This window comes from Gordionus sp. m RMFG-2023, chromosome 4 (assembly GCF_954871325.1).
Source record: "Gordionus sp. m RMFG-2023 chromosome 4, tfGorSpeb1-WG-v2, whole genome shotgun sequence".
Lineage (NCBI taxonomy): Eukaryota > Metazoa > Nematomorpha > Gordioida > Chordodea > Parachordodidae > Gordionus > Gordionus sp. m RMFG-2023.
Genome location: NC_088778.1, coordinates 10522152 through 10537520, shown reverse-complemented (window position 1 = coordinate 10537520; position 15369 = coordinate 10522152). Strand labels below are relative to the sequence as shown.

General features: G+C 28.9%; 3 protein-coding genes across 3 annotated transcripts in view; 1 reads left to right on the top strand and 2 right to left on the bottom strand.

Moving 5' to 3' along the window:
* The window catches only part of LOC135928223 (U4/U6.U5 tri-snRNP-associated protein 1-like), a 43927-nt gene extending 35331 nt beyond the window's left edge, over nt 1-8596 (bottom strand). The window contains exons 1-5 of the mRNA XM_065464616.1: nt 8416-8596; nt 8325-8373; nt 8211-8284; nt 8032-8170; nt 7664-7769 (exon numbers count right to left, since the gene is read on the bottom strand). Of these exons, the coding sequence (XP_065320688.1) occupies nt 7664-7769; nt 8032-8170; nt 8211-8284; nt 8325-8373; nt 8416-8563 (516 nt within the window). The 5' untranslated portion in view covers nt 8564-8596. The remainder of the gene's footprint in view (nt 1-7663; nt 7770-8031; nt 8171-8210; nt 8285-8324; nt 8374-8415) is intronic.
* LOC135928348 (uncharacterized) lies at nt 3260-5255 on the top strand. Its single transcript, XM_065464795.1, has 3 exons — nt 3260-4253; nt 4356-4709; nt 4752-5255. The coding sequence occupies exons 1-3, from the start codon at nt 3654-3656 to the stop codon at nt 4878-4880; spliced, it is 1083 nt and encodes a 360-aa protein (XP_065320867.1). The 5' UTR covers nt 3260-3653; the 3' UTR covers nt 4881-5255.
* Nucleotides 8597-14098: 5502 nt separating the features above from the next.
* LOC135928613 (GATA zinc finger domain-containing protein 4-like) lies at nt 14099-15369 on the bottom strand. Its single transcript, XM_065465069.1, has 4 exons — nt 15335-15369; nt 14710-15296; nt 14446-14531; nt 14099-14374 (listed from the first exon to the last, which is right to left on the bottom strand). Exons 1-4 carry the CDS (start codon nt 15367-15369, stop codon nt 14099-14101), a joined length of 984 nt encoding a protein of 327 aa, XP_065321141.1.

Below are 15369 nucleotides of genomic sequence, written 5' to 3'. Positions count from 1 at the left end.
ATTAAAGGGAAAAGGTTTTACTTAAGAATCATTTTTCATTTCATTGATATGTGTGTGGTGAATTCGTGGCTTTAGTATCGGCAGCTAATATGCCTGAAAAAAAGAGAATAAATTTTTGAAACTTTTGTTAACGCATTGTTATCGGCAGGGAAAATTAGTAAAAGAAAAGCTGGGAGACATTTGAATGAACCGATAATTAAAAAAAAAGTTCCCCTATAATGGAGCCTATATCTAATATCAGATATGACAAGGAAAACATAGGTTATTGGCCGTATTCCTGCGAAACGAGGCAAAGATGCAAGTTATGCATAATAACATACTGTACAAAAGTGCAAAATGTAATATATATTTATGTTTTATCCAATATAGAAATTGTTTTCAAGATCTACTTTGTATTACACTATGCCTGATTGTTATATTAATTTGAATAACATATTTGTAATAAAATAATATAACGTATTTATATTTAAAAGGTCAATCCAATTGAATACTTATAGAAGTAATAATTATAAAATAGTATATATATATATAGACAAGAATTGAAATAAAAGATAACAATTGTTTTGACTATAAAATTGGCGACGAAATAAAAATGCGGTATTCGGTTAAGTTAAATAAAATTGTATATTCTTAGAAATTATGGGTGATATTTCAAAGATTATATTAAACGAATTTTGTAAAGAGGAAACTTCTCCAGATGATCATTTGGATTATATTAAATATATTTTGAATGTAAAGAATATCCCTCAAACAGGCATAACTTTGAAAAAAATATTCATAGCATATGGAGGAATAAATATAATAACTGATAGAAAAAAATTTACTATTTCCAAGAAAAATTGATGATATGGTATGGGCAGATTTATACAAAATTGCAAAACAACTTTTTAAAGATGAAAGAACTGTTTTGGCATTCAAAAATTGATTTCATTAGATTAAGTCGCGGACCAACAGAATCCGTATTGAGTTATTTAAAAAACATAAAGGAATTAGCCCGTAGATGCGAATTTGAAGATAATATAAAATTACGAATTCGTGATCAATTAATCGCTGGATTAAAGATGTCACAACTAGATAAAGAACTAAGTTTAAGATACCCAGATATTAGAGACGAAGACCAACCGTTAAGGTTAAACAAGGTTATATAAATGACTTTAGCTAGAAATAAATAATACTACTAAAATGGTTTATAAAATCAAAGAGACGACTAAACATAATGATAATAATAAACGATTAAATCAAAATGATAGTAATTAATAATTGACAGTATAATGATAATCGGCACTATCAAAATGATAATAAAACATACGTAAAAAGAGAACCAGTTCAAGGTTATAATAACTACCACACAAAAAATAATAATACAAGAAAACCATGCTATTTTTGTAATCGTTTTTATTCAGAATTTCCCAGCGTACGGAAAAACTTGCAGCAAATGTAAAAAAATAAACCACTTTGCAGTGTGTTATAAAACTAAAGGAAAAGTGTACGGTTCTAATTACAATAGTAACGCTGAGGATTCAGATTTCTCGATAAGAAATCTACAAATATGGACAGCACCCAACAATTTCGGTATTAATAAACAATCACGAAATTAAAATGGAATATGATACAGGTTCAGCAGTAACCATCATTAATGCAACATAGAATAAAATTGGGAGGCCAAAACTTAGAATGGCTAGAGCTCCAACTACATATGGAAACAATATAAAAATTATGGGCGAAGCTTATGCAAAAGTTCAATTAGATGATAAAATAAAATTGCTTCCGTTATTAGTTACAATAACAAATGATGCAGAGCTATTTGGATTTCCATGGAGTATAGAATTTGATCTATCGTTACCAAAGGTAAAAGTTAATATGCAGCAATAGATATAATAATGATGATCATAGAAACTTGAATATTGAAAAACTATATAAAGAATTCGCTACGGTGTTTAATAATAAATTAGGATTAATAAAAAATGTCGAACCAGTAAAACTACAATTGGAAGAAAATACAAAACCAATAACTATACCGTTAAAAGTAGAAATTGAAAATTAACTGCAACGTTTGGAAGAAAATAACATAATAAAGAAAATAGATCCATCAACAACAAGAGTAATTTGGAGTACTCCAATGGTAGTGGTACGTAAAACTTCAGATTAACTACGATTATGTGGTGATTTCAAAGTAATATTAAATAAATTTCTACTAAAAGACTATAACATTCTACCAACGTTTGAAGAAATGATGGGAAAGATTGCTAATGGAAATAAGCAGGGATTCGAACCGAACCCGAACCCGGAGAAGTGAACCCGGGTTTTTAGAAAAAAACTCTGAACCCGAACCGAACCTGAACCCCATTTATAAAATTTTCAAAACCCCGAACCGAACCCAAGAATTTATTTGAACCCGGGTTCAATCGGGTTCAGTGTATTATTTAAAATCAAATTTCCAATTAAATGAAGTCTTAATAAATTTTAAACAACTTAATTCATTTATGCCATTTTTAAATTTATACTCGATTCCTATTGGAGTGTTAAAAAATTTTAAACAATTGAATTAATTTACGCCATTTAATTTTAAATTTTTATCTTATTATTCTTAAAGATTATTAATTAGAAGAAAATGGTTAACAAATCAAAGTAAAAATTATTATATTGTTAATTTAAAAAATTCTAAACATCTAACTTAAAAATTGTTAAATGTAGGGCAGTTTTTGTGAACTTATTAAAATGATTTTAAAATTTATATATGCTAATCATTTATTTTTGGTTCAGTTTAATTTTTACAAGATATTAATGAAGTGCATATTATAAATGAAATTAAATTTATAAATATCTCTTTTTTAATTCTGAAATCATTGCTATTTAAAAAAATTGTTCTCTTTTTATAGATTTAAGATTAAAGATAAAGTCATATTTGATAAGCATTTTACCCTTAATACAATAGAAAAAAAATCAATATGTTCATATTGCAAAGTAAAAATGTCTGGTAATCACTTGTCAAATTTAGAAAGACACCTGGAAAAAATCACAACAATGAATATTTTCATTATTTAAATGAAAAAACCAAATATCAGGAATTGTTATTGACAAAAAAACATAAAATTAATATAGAAACCTTTTTTCCAAAAAAGCATATAAGTATAAATATATCATCTAATGATTTGATGAGTTCTATACTAAAACTTGTTACTGTAAATGGCCGGCCTTTATCAATTATTGAATATTCGGGATTTCAAAGAATTATAAATCCACTCCTATCTGGGCTCAATTTAGTTATAAACAAAGAAAATTTATCCAGAACTATTAATAAAACAGCCCAATCAATTAGAGACAAAATATCGAGAGAGGTAGAAGGAAAATTAATAAGTTTAAAAGTTGATGCAGTTCAACGACTAGATAGGTCAATTCTTGGTGTAAATATTCAATTTATATCAAAGTCCATTATAAATTTGAGGACTCTTGGAATTGTAGAGCTGAAAGAGAGATGTACAGGAGAATATATAAAAGAGAATATATTAAAAACTTTACTAAAATTTAAAATTAATATTCAACAAATATACACAATTACTTCTGATAATGGTTGTAATTTTTTAAAAGCTATAAAGCTCCTGCAACCTGAAACTGATTATGATATAAGGAGTGAATCAGCAGATGAGGAAAATATGGATGTAAATGTATATAAATATGATATTGATGATATACAAAATACTTTTTTATCAACTATTATATCCTATCCGATTTATAGTGTACGGTGTGCAGCTCACACACTTCAGCTGGCACTTCAAGATGCTATAAAATTATCACCTATTGTGGAAACCATTGCAAAAGCTAGGAGCCTAAATTTAAAATTAAGACATCCCACTTACCAAAAGTTATTAAAAAATATGAAACTCCCTAAGCCTGTGTTAGATTGCCACAGATGGCATTCAACCCATGATATGTTAGAAAGGCTGATTTTACTAAAACCCAATATCGAAGATTTTTTTACAGAGCAATCTGGTTATTTATTGACTGAAGATTGGAAAGAGATAATAACGATTGTTGAAATTTTAAAACCGCTAAAAATCGCAACCAAACAATTCCAATCTGAACATTTAACACTGACAGATTTTTATGCAGCATGGTTAAGATGCTGCATCGAACTGGAAAAAAATCCAAACCATTTTGCTCAATTACTATATTCTTGTCTTAAGAACAGAGAAGAAAGGTTTATAAAGAACGAAATTCTCTTAGCTGCCATATACCTGGACCCAAGATACAAGGTTAATTAAAAGCTTAGTAAATTAATTATTTTAGATTTATATTAAAATTGTTATTTTATGAAATATTTAAATATAAACAATATAAATCCTTAAATATTACAGGTATTACTTAGTGATGATGATAAGATTTGTGCGAAAAAACATCTTGTCAATTTATGGAGACGAATTAAAAGCTTAACAACGCCGATTTTATCTGATGATATTAGTTCCGATGAAGTTATTGAACAAGAAGATGATTTAGAGAAATTGATACAACTTACAGAAAGGCAGGAGAAAATACTTAAAAGAGGGCCAACGATTGCTGAGAAAAGTATTGGAACAATAATTACTGGATTTAGCGATTATAAAAGATTAGATAAGAAGGAAAATATTTTGCATTTTTGGGAGTCTGCTAAGCTGGAACACCCTGAATTATATATTTTATCTAAAATCTTATTTGCTGTTCCTGCAACCCAAGTTAATTTTTCATATTTTCACATATAAATACATTTAACATAGGTTAGCGTTGAAAGATCTTTTTCACATTTGAAATTCATTCTTTCACCACATAGATCGAGGATGAGTGAACAACTCTTGGAAGATATTATGCTAAAACGTCTAAATAAAATTTTTAAAATTGATACATGACTATATGCTTTGTATTTTTAACTATATTTGCCTATAAATAAAATAAAAAATTTATTTTTTATATCAAATTTATGTCTAGTTTTTTTATCAACTCAAAAATTCTTGAACCCGAACCGAACCCGAACCAAACCTGGGTTCAAAAATATTTCCCTGAACCGAACCCGAACCGAACCCACCTTTTTTTTTATACCCCGAACCGAACCTGAACCGAACCCGGGCAAAAATTTTGTCGGGTTCGCATCCCTGGAAATAAGTATAAAACATTAGATCTTAAAGATGCATATCTACAAATGAGTATTGACGAAGAATCGCAAGAATTATTAACATTTATAACACTAAATGGATACTACCCTTTTAGTATGGCTACAGCACTAATAATATTTCAACGATATATGGACGATTTACTAGCTGAAAATATACAGCAGTTTATTTAGAAGATGTTATAATAACAGAAAAAAATGATACAAAACATATAATGAATATAAAACAAGTCCTCAAAAAATTACAACATCGGGATTAAAAGTCAAAACAAGCAAAATGAATTTTATGAAAGAAAAAATATCATATTTAGGATACATAATAGATGAAAATGGAATACATCCAAATAAAACGAAAATAATAGCAATACAAAAATATCCAACTCCAAAAGTCAGACATGACATAAAATCATTTTTAGGTATATTAAACTATCATACACGGTTCATACCAAACTTACATGGAACTATAGCGGAATTACATAATAAAACTAGTAAAAATGTTAAATGGAATTTGACTAAAAAAGATGATACATTATTTGAAAGAGCAAAAGGAATAGTAACAGAACAAAATACTATATAAATAACAAACAGATGCATCTAATTAAGGATTTGAAACTGTACTCCTGCAAAAATATGATAACGGAAACGAATTTTCAATAGCTTACACCTCAAGAAATTTACAAGACGCTGAAAAGAATTATTCTACAATAGACAAAGAAGTAAAGCAATAATAAACGGCGTAGAAAATTTCATAACTATTTGTATGGACGAAAGTTTAAAATACGAACAGACCACAACCTTTAATAAAGATATATCGCAATAAGAGAGATTTAAGCTCATTAAGAAATCAAAGATTATTGCGTTGGGCTTATAAATTATCCGTATGATATTATGAAAAAGAATTGTGCTACTAATATAATTGCAGATGCTTTATCGCGAAATCCAATGAAAAATGTTGATAGAATAACAAGTGAAAATAAAACAGTAATGTTTATAATAAATTTTACTTATGACACATTAACTCCATCTAGAAAAGAACTTAGAGAAGAAATAGCAAAAGATCCAATCTTAAGAAGAGTAAAAATATTAATAAATGGTACAAATATACAAAATCATGCACCAGAATTAGAAGCTTTTAGAACAAGAATAGATGAAATAGAAAATGACGACGGTATTTTGTTTTGGAATGGCAGATTAATCATACCATACTCACTTCAAAAAAGTTTTACATATATAGCATATGGGACATCCGGGTATTACATCAATGAAATCCACTATGAGATATTATATATGGTGGAAACAATTAGAAAAAGATGTTGAAAAACTAGTTAACAGCTGCATAGGATGTCAAAATATATGCAGAGATATGTACCAGGTTTGCCGTATACCATGGAATCCGCTATCGCAATCCTGGGAAAGGGTATATTAACATTTTTTGATTCCTTATAAGCTATATATGATTCTGCGTTTATTTTTTATAAATTAAGCGTCTTTGATAGGGGGCGTGTAGTTTAGTCAAAAAATATAAAAATGATTAATACCATTATCTAAATCTCCTTGAAATGCTAAACATGATTCTGTATTAATTTTTTAAAATAATGTATATTTACTGGGGGCACGTAGTTTAGTCAAAAAAAGAAGAAATTAAGTGTTTTTTCAAAATATCAATAAGTTATAAATAATTTATAAACTTAATATTAACATTTTTTGATTCCTTTTAATGAGCCTAATATGATTATGCTTTAATTTTTTATGAATTAAGCTTCTTTGATAGGTGGTGTGTAGTTTAGTCAAGAAATTTTTCTTTGATAATTAAATTTATTTTTTTTTTAAAAAAATGAATAATATCATTTTCTGAACTTCCTTGAAAAGCTAAACATGATTCTGTATTCATTTTTTCAAAAATAAATTCACCGAGGGTGCATAGTTTAGTCAAAAATAAATATGTGATTTTTCAAAAGCACATTAGGTTATAAAAAGTTTTAAAATATAATATTAACATTTTTTTAATTCCTTTTAATAAGCTATATATGATTATGCATTCATTTTTTATAAATTAAACTTTTTTGATAAGGGGTGTGTAGTACATAGTTTAGTCATGAAAAAAATAATTTTTTAAAAATTTTACTCTTTACTTTTTTTTTAAATAAAAAAAAACATTTTTAAATCATTTTATAAAGCTAAATACAATTCTATATTAATATAATTTAAATAGAGCTTCTTTAATAAGGGGCACATATTTTAGTCATGCCCATATTATTAGTTTTAAACATTTACAAATTAAATTAACTTGCTATTATTTTTTAATTTTGAGAGGGCTCTCCGAAATTTTGGCAGGGCTCGAGCCCAAAGTAGCATCTCTGGTGACTGATGCCATTGGTTTGTTATATATCATTTTGGTGATTATTAATACTGAATAATAAAATAGTAACATATAATTCTTAATTCTCCCAAATATTATAATTTTGAAATTTGAATATGTTCAATATTGATTATCAAGGAATAAGATAATTTTTTTAAAAATACTTTTTTTAAAGCTACTTCTTTATCTTTTTGTAATTGTCTGCTTTTATTAACCCAAGAAAGAGCACTTTCATCTTCATTATCAAACTCAGCAAGTTTTTTCACTTTTCTAAATTTTTTTTATAAAATTAATTTAAAAAAATATATATTAATAATGATATAATAAGTGGATCTTAAAAATTACAAGTTCAATTTAACATTATAATTATATTATAAAATATAATTGTAAATAAATATTGACATAACAAATTATATAAAAAAAATTTTCAAAATCTTATATTTATTAAAATTTATGTTAGAAGGTTTAAAATATACTTGTATAATATACAATATATTGACAAATAATAAATCTGGTTTAAGAAAATGTTTACCTTAATTTTTGTTCAATCTCTCGTTTTTCCTTACGTGTTGATAATTTATCTTTCAATTTGTCTGATGCTTTAGCTGCACCCCAATTTTGAGGGGGAACATGAATAAAGGTATCACCTTGCATAGTGTATTTTTTCAGGCCTACAAAAATATTAAAGCATATATATAATTTATCTCTTACCATCTTTCATTTCTTCAACTTTGTCACTAGATTCCGTTTTTAATAGAGTTAGTCCAAGTTTTTCTCTCAATTTACTAAATATATATAATTAGTTAATCAATATGTATATCTTACTTTGTGTCATCTATGCTTAAAGATACATCACCATGAGTTGGAACATAATCTAAGATGTTTAGATAAATTGTAAAAATAAATACAAGTTTACCTTGATCTTCATTCATATTATTTACATTTGCATTATTTAGAATATCTTCGGACACTTTATGTTTCTTGTGTTTATGTTTGTGCTTCTTCTTCACATGATGTTCATTTTTGTTCTCACTCTTATGTTTTTTATGTTTTTTACCTTCCATCAATTTTTAAAGTTAATGTTGCTTTGTCAAAAAGGACGTTTGATTATTTGCCATATGTTACGTAGCTGTCAAATTTGACATATTAATTATGATTTTTTTTTTCACGTTTTTCACTTTCACATAATTTAATTTGCATAATTTAATAAGTTTTAAATTATAATATTAGTCTACTACCTATGAGAATACCAAAACTTAGTGAATATAGAGAATTGAGGAAAGTGGATGTGCATACGAAATCATATTGGAGACATAATATTTGTCCAAAATCAAATTAATTTGTTGAGAAATTTTTTTAAAACTATTATTAATAAATCTTCGGCATGTTTAAAATCCATCAGTAATTTGTATTTTGGAATTATTCAAATTGGAGCTAATCAGAAAACATTAATACATCATCATTTTAACACAGTAGTTTTAGCAGCAATATTATTTTAATATCTTCCAAAATTTATATCCATCAAAAAGATTCAGGAATTATTAATTTTACATCATCATTTTATCACAGTAGTTTTAGCAGCAATATTATTCTTATATCTTCCAAAATTATATATTCTTTTTACCCTATGAAATACAATTTTATCAAAATCCTTACAGCTCTTAATGGCCTTAATATTAATAAGCAATTGAATTATTTATCACTTAATTAAAAAAACCCTTAAAAACTAATTTGATAAATCTGATTAATAAACATTCAAATATTTAATATCTGAGTACAAAATAATTATCCAAAATTCAAAAACTCAAATCAGATTCATAAACCAAAACTTGGCAATAATAAGACTCTCAAATTATAATAAGGAGCTATAAAATTATGACTTTAAAGAAAAGGCTACATATATTAAGGCAAAATTATGTTTCTGACTTAAATAAACAAATACCTTAAATATCAATCCTTCCCATCATCATTACCATGAAAGGAATCTGTCCAACTTGCCATAAATTAATAAATATAAAAAAGGATGGCCATCTTTACAAACATGGCCCTACAACCCTCCCTTGCTCAGGCTCTAACACACTTTGCACAAAACTTATAGAACCCCCAATAAATACCAAACACATACAAGTAAATAACAAATCACTAGAAGAATTTATCTTTATTAATAAATCACCAACAATTAAGCACATCCCAACCAGTGTTAACTACCTTATCACAGACCATCTCACCAAATTATTTGATAATATTAACTCAGATTTGTCAAACACAAATCATTGGAATAATCTTTTCACTTTCCCTTTTAAATGTCTCTCAATCCCAAAAGATAAAAAATCTATTTCACTACCTAACATTATAAAAGACAGACTTAAAAATATAGATTACTTAACACCTCTTGAACACATCAAATATCCCAATAATTCCAATGAAAGTTCATTAAAACCTGTGACAAAATTTCCAAAAAAATAAATGAAGGTGACGTCTGCGGAGCCCAAAAATTAATCTCCTCACAATCAAAACTAGCCCCATCTAATGATGCGACTCTTGAAAACCTAAAATCTCTCCATCCACGAGCTTCTTATACTAGCTTACCAAATCCTCCGCCAAATATTCCTCCTCTCACAATATCAAACCAAGATATACGTGACACTATAAACGAATTTAATAAATTTTCAGCAGCAGGTCCTGACGGCTATAGACCTTCCTACTTCCAAACATTCCTAAAATCTCCCAATTCAAATAGTTTTTTTAACTCACTTACATCCTTCCTCAATAATATAATCACTAGAGATATCCCCACATTAGCTCATCAAATAATATTTGGAGCTAACTTGATTGCATTTGAAAAGCCGAAAGGTGGTATCCGCCCAATAGCTATCGGTTCTTTCTTCAGACGCCTGATTACTAAAATCATCGCAAAAAAAATAAAAACCGTTACTCATTCCCTGCTTGGCAATTACCAATTAGGCTGCGGAACAAAAGGAGGCGTAGATATAGCCTCTCACTGTCTCCGAATCTACCTACAACATCCTCCTTTAAACTCCGTTCTTTGCAAAATTGATTTCAAAAACGCCTTCAATACTATATCCCGTTCCTCTGCTCTCGAATCGTTTTACGATAATTTCCCCCAATACTCGCGCATAGTTGACATTTGCTATTCCAATAGCACTCCCCTCATTTTCAATGGTTACGTTATATACTCAGAAGAGGGTGTTCAGCAGGGCGACCCCCTAGGCCCTATACTTTTCTGCTTAGCCATCCATAATATGATGAAAGATCTCAAATCTGATTTTGATCTAGACCTTAATTTATGGTACCTAGACGATGGCACTCTCTGCGGTAACCAACACCAAATAAGCAAAGCCCTCTTCCACCTCGAAAGAGAATGCCCCAAAATAGGCCTAGAATTAAACAAAACCAAAACAGAAATCTGCATACTCAACCCCGAGATTCCCCTAGATTCATTTAAAGATTACAATATTATCGAAATCGACGATATCCAACTCTTGGGCTCCCCACTACTAAATAATAAAATCTCGGAAAAAACTATCGATAAAACCTTCTTCGAGTTGCAAAACTTGGAAAAGTTCATCAATCATATCCCATCGCACCAACTTTTTTATCTATTAAAAAAGTGCCTATATTTACCTAAAATCTCACACCTCTTCCACTCATCCTCCTCATTTACCTCCTCAGAATTTTTCACCAAGCATAATATTCGCTTAAAGACCTTAATGGAAAGGATCCTTAATCTTCCACTATCAGACTTTAATTGGCACCGCTCAATTACCCGCTAAACTAGGCGGTATCGACCTAATCCCCTTAGAATTACTCTCCCTATCTCTTTTTATCTCTAATCGCCTTTCGCTCAATTCCGCGATCTCATCTTTTATAACTCCCAAAGACGATCTCTTAACAGTAGCAATCGAAAAATGGAATCTACTAACCCCAGACGGTCAAACATTCCCAACCGAAATTTCTAATAAATCAATCTTGGAACCCCTTATAAAGAAACTTCAAAATAATCTTAACCCCTCCGATATTAGCGATATTCAACTACTTCAATTAAACGATAAATATGGCGGATATGAATGGCTCGAGGCACTTCCTAGCCTAACCCTTGATAATCTCTTAACCAATGACCAACTGAGAGTTACCATAGGATTCAGACTAGGATGCTCGCTAACACATTCACACACTTGCCACCTTTGCAACCTACCCGTACAACCAAACGCAAGACACGGCCTAAACTGCTCCCGTAGCCAAGGTCGCCACCTCCGGCATAAAGCAATAAATAAAATCATCCATAATGCTCTCAATAAAGCTAAAATTCCTAACATTCTAGAACCTACAAACCTCTCTCTACAAGATGGCCTCAGACCTGACGGTCTAACCTGCATCCCTTGGTCCAATGGGAAATCCCTAATCTGGGACGCTACCTGTGTCTCTTCCTTTCCCTCATCAATTAATTCAAATCCTCTTACTAATGGCGAAAATAAAAAAATCAATAAATACTCAATATTAAATAAATATATTTTTCAACCCATAGTCATCTCAACTAATGATAATTTCTCCCAATCAACATATTCTTTTTTAAAAATTTTAGCACGTAAAATTTTTAACATAACAAACGAAAAACGCGAGTCAACCTTCCTAAAACAAAAAATACAATTAGAAATTTTTAAACATAATTATACATGTTTTTTAGGTACTTTTTTACTATAAGCTCTTTTTAGAGCCATCGATATTTTAAAATTTACACTCATTTTTAATATATGACTTGTTATATTAGATATATTTTATTATTGTAATTTAAAAATTATACCTGTTATTTGAAAATATATAGAATATAATTATCACATGATATTAACCTATGTAGAAGAGTTTATAACCATCTAAATTTTTTAACTATGAACATGTAGCCAATGTGGGGGGTGGGGGATTCTCTCTCCCCATCGCAATTTTGTCTGTTTTCATAAATATCAATTTAAGCTAATAAAAATTGTACCCCCCCCCCCATCCCAGTCAAAATTTTGTATATATTTTGTTATATAGCCATAACGATGGTAAGAAAAACGCTTTTAAGTTATAATTATTTTATTCTAAAACTAAAAAATGATACTAAAAATAAATATAAAATAAGGTATATATATATATGTATTATAAAAAAACAATTTAAACGAAATATATTTTAAGGCTATAATAACAATTTAAGTTAAATAAAAAAAATCAATCAATCAACTTTCACTTCTTCTGAAAAGCCTTCCCATAATCCATCTGAGCTATCATAGAAAATATGTCGTTCAAATGGTTGTTCATTTTGATTGTTCAAGTCGTTCATAAGTCATTGTAGTTGTTGGCTTGATTCTATCACGTTGGTTTGTAAATATCGTTTTGAGTATGCTGGTTCGTCGTCAAGCTCCGTCATGATCATTGTCAATTTTACAAAATTGTAAAATTATCATTATTAAATAGGATTTCATAATATATGAATAATTAGAGAATTGATCAAATTTGGACGTTAGAATAATAAAAGGATGATAAATCAACAAGATTGTTAGATAATATTTTTAGCGTTTTTATTTTTTATATAATATTTTTAGCGTTTTTATTTTAATTTTGCGTTTTAGTCTTTAAGTTATTTTTACATGTTTTAGTATTTAATTTATTTTTACATGTTTTAATATACTAAGTTATATAATCTTTTAGATAAACAGGTTTTTGTCTACTTCGTATCGGTCTAGGAGTCGGTATTACAATATTTTTATCATTAGTTTTAATATTTTTGTCCTCACTTCCGTTCTTCTTAGGAGAGTCATGGTATACAAATGTGTTATAGCATTCTCTCTTTCTTAATTGGTCCAGCACTTTCCCCTGTAATACCTTTTTCTGTATTGGAACATAGTGTCGCTTTCCTTCAAATTAATTGTCCTAGACGCAAAAGCAATGGGTTTTTCTTTGCCATCTTTCTCTGTGTGAAATAGTACAGCCCCTAATCCAGATTTGGATGCATCAGTCGCAATCCAATTAGGTAATTTCGGATTAAAATACGTCAGTGCTGGCGGGAGACTAATCAGCTTCTTTAAATCATTAAAACTTCTGGAATGTTCTAAGTTCCATTCCCATCTTTCTTTGTTGATTATTTTGTACAACGGATTAGCAATATCAGCGAAGTTATTCAAAAATTTTCTATAATAACCAGCCATTCCAAGAAATGTTGACAATTCAGCAGCTGATTTTCTGGCATTTTAATTATTGCTTCAATTTTATCATGGTTAGCATGAATCCCCTTGTCATCTATATCGTGACTCAGGAATCTAACTTTATTTTTAAAAAATAAACTTTTGGCGAAGTTAGGTATTAACCCGTACGATAATATTCTCTCAAAGACCTTTTTGATGTTGTTTAAATGTGCTTCATCGTTATTTCCAGTTATTAATAAGTCATCAATATAAAATTTGACATCTTTTATATCACCGAAAATCTGATCCATGATTTGTTGGAATATAGCAGATTAAGTTTTCAAGTTCAACCCAAAAGGAAGTCTGGTAAATTGGTAGTATCCCATATGTGTAGATGTAGTCAAAGAGTTTCTGCTATTTTTATCGATCGGAACTTATAGAAAAGTATTTTTGAAATCGATTTTGGTAAAAATTTTTTCCTTCTGAAAGTTTAGCTATAAGATCATTTATACGTGGAAGTGGGTATCTAAAGTCTTCGAGAACTGGGTTTATAGTGTCTTTAAAATCTGCGCAAAACCTGATGCTCCCATCATCTTTGTATACGGCGGTTATAGGACTCGCCCATCGCACATCATTTACAGGCTCAATAATTTTTTCGTGTATCCATCTTTTCCGTTCTTCGCCCACAAGATCAATCTTTAAATACGGTATACGTCTTGGTGGTATTATTTTAGGTTGGGCGTCACATCTTAAATGTAATTATTTACTTTGTTAATTGGTTCGCTAGTCAATTTCGATTCACAATCTTTAATAAATTTATTGATTTCGTCTTCATAATTGGTATCGACATTTCCTATGAATTTATTTAAAATATTTTTAAAGGCATTGATACAGATTCTTCCTAATAATGCGTTCTTTCTCGACTCTACAACTACTACTAGTAAATATTTAGTGATTCCTTCATAACTTAATTTAACCTGAGTTGTCCCGATGATTTTAATTAAGTTTCCGTCGGGCTGTAAGCCGCAAACTGGATTTCTTCATTTCTCTTATACCAATTTTTTTTAGCCATATCATGAGGTATGATGATATATTTGATCCAGTGTTGACCTGCATAGTAGTATTAATATTATTTAATTTCAAAGTAGTCATAAAAGCACTGTCATCACCTTTGTCTGTATTTTCAGCCAGGTTGTTGACATTGAAATCATTATCATTATTATCTTTGGCAATGTCAACTTTATTTTCCCCAATTTCTTCAATGCTCATATTAAAATTATTGCTATCGTAGAAGTTTCGATTATCATACTGGATTTGTTTTCTTTGATTAAAATCCTTCCACCTATTACGATCGTCATATTCAATTTGTTTTCTTTGGTTATCATTATTATGCCACCTGTTGTTTCCTTCATAACTTGAATTGTTATTGTAAGATCGGTAATTATTATGATTTTGATCGTCACATTGAATCTGCCTTCTCTGATTATAATTAAACCAGGCGTTGTTCCTACCATAGTTGTTGTTATAAGATTGATGATTATTATTATGAAAGTTTCTGTTGCTGTTGTTATACCGATAATTGTAATTTTGATAGTTACTATTATTATACTGATCATTTCTATAGTTGTTATTATTATAATTGTTATTGTTTCTAACGTTACTAAAATTCCTATTCCTGTTGTCGTTAACAT

Bases quoted from the DNA above. Each gene is read 5' to 3' on its own strand.
- LOC135928348 (XM_065464795.1), top strand. From the start codon at position 3,654: ATGGATGTAAATGTATATAAATATGATATTGATGATATACAAAATACT. The intron at 4,254-4,355 runs GTTAATTAAAAG...TAAATATTACAG, and splicing joins ACCTGGACCCAAGATACAAG to GTATTACTTAGTGATGATGA. The intron at 4,710-4,751 runs GTTAATTTTTCA...CATTTAACATAG, and splicing joins TTGCTGTTCCTGCAACCCAA to GTTAGCGTTGAAAGATCTTT.
- LOC135928613 (XM_065465069.1), bottom strand. From the start codon at position 15,369: ATGTTAACGACAACAGGAATAGGAATTTTAGTAAC. The intron at 15,297-15,334 runs GTTAGAAACAAT...TAACAACTATAG, and splicing joins GGAATAGGAATTTTAGTAAC to AAATGATCAGTATAATAATA. The intron at 14,532-14,709 runs GTTTGCGGCTTA...ATAAATTCATAG, and splicing joins AAGAGAAATGAAGAAATCCA to GAAATGTCGATACCAATTAT.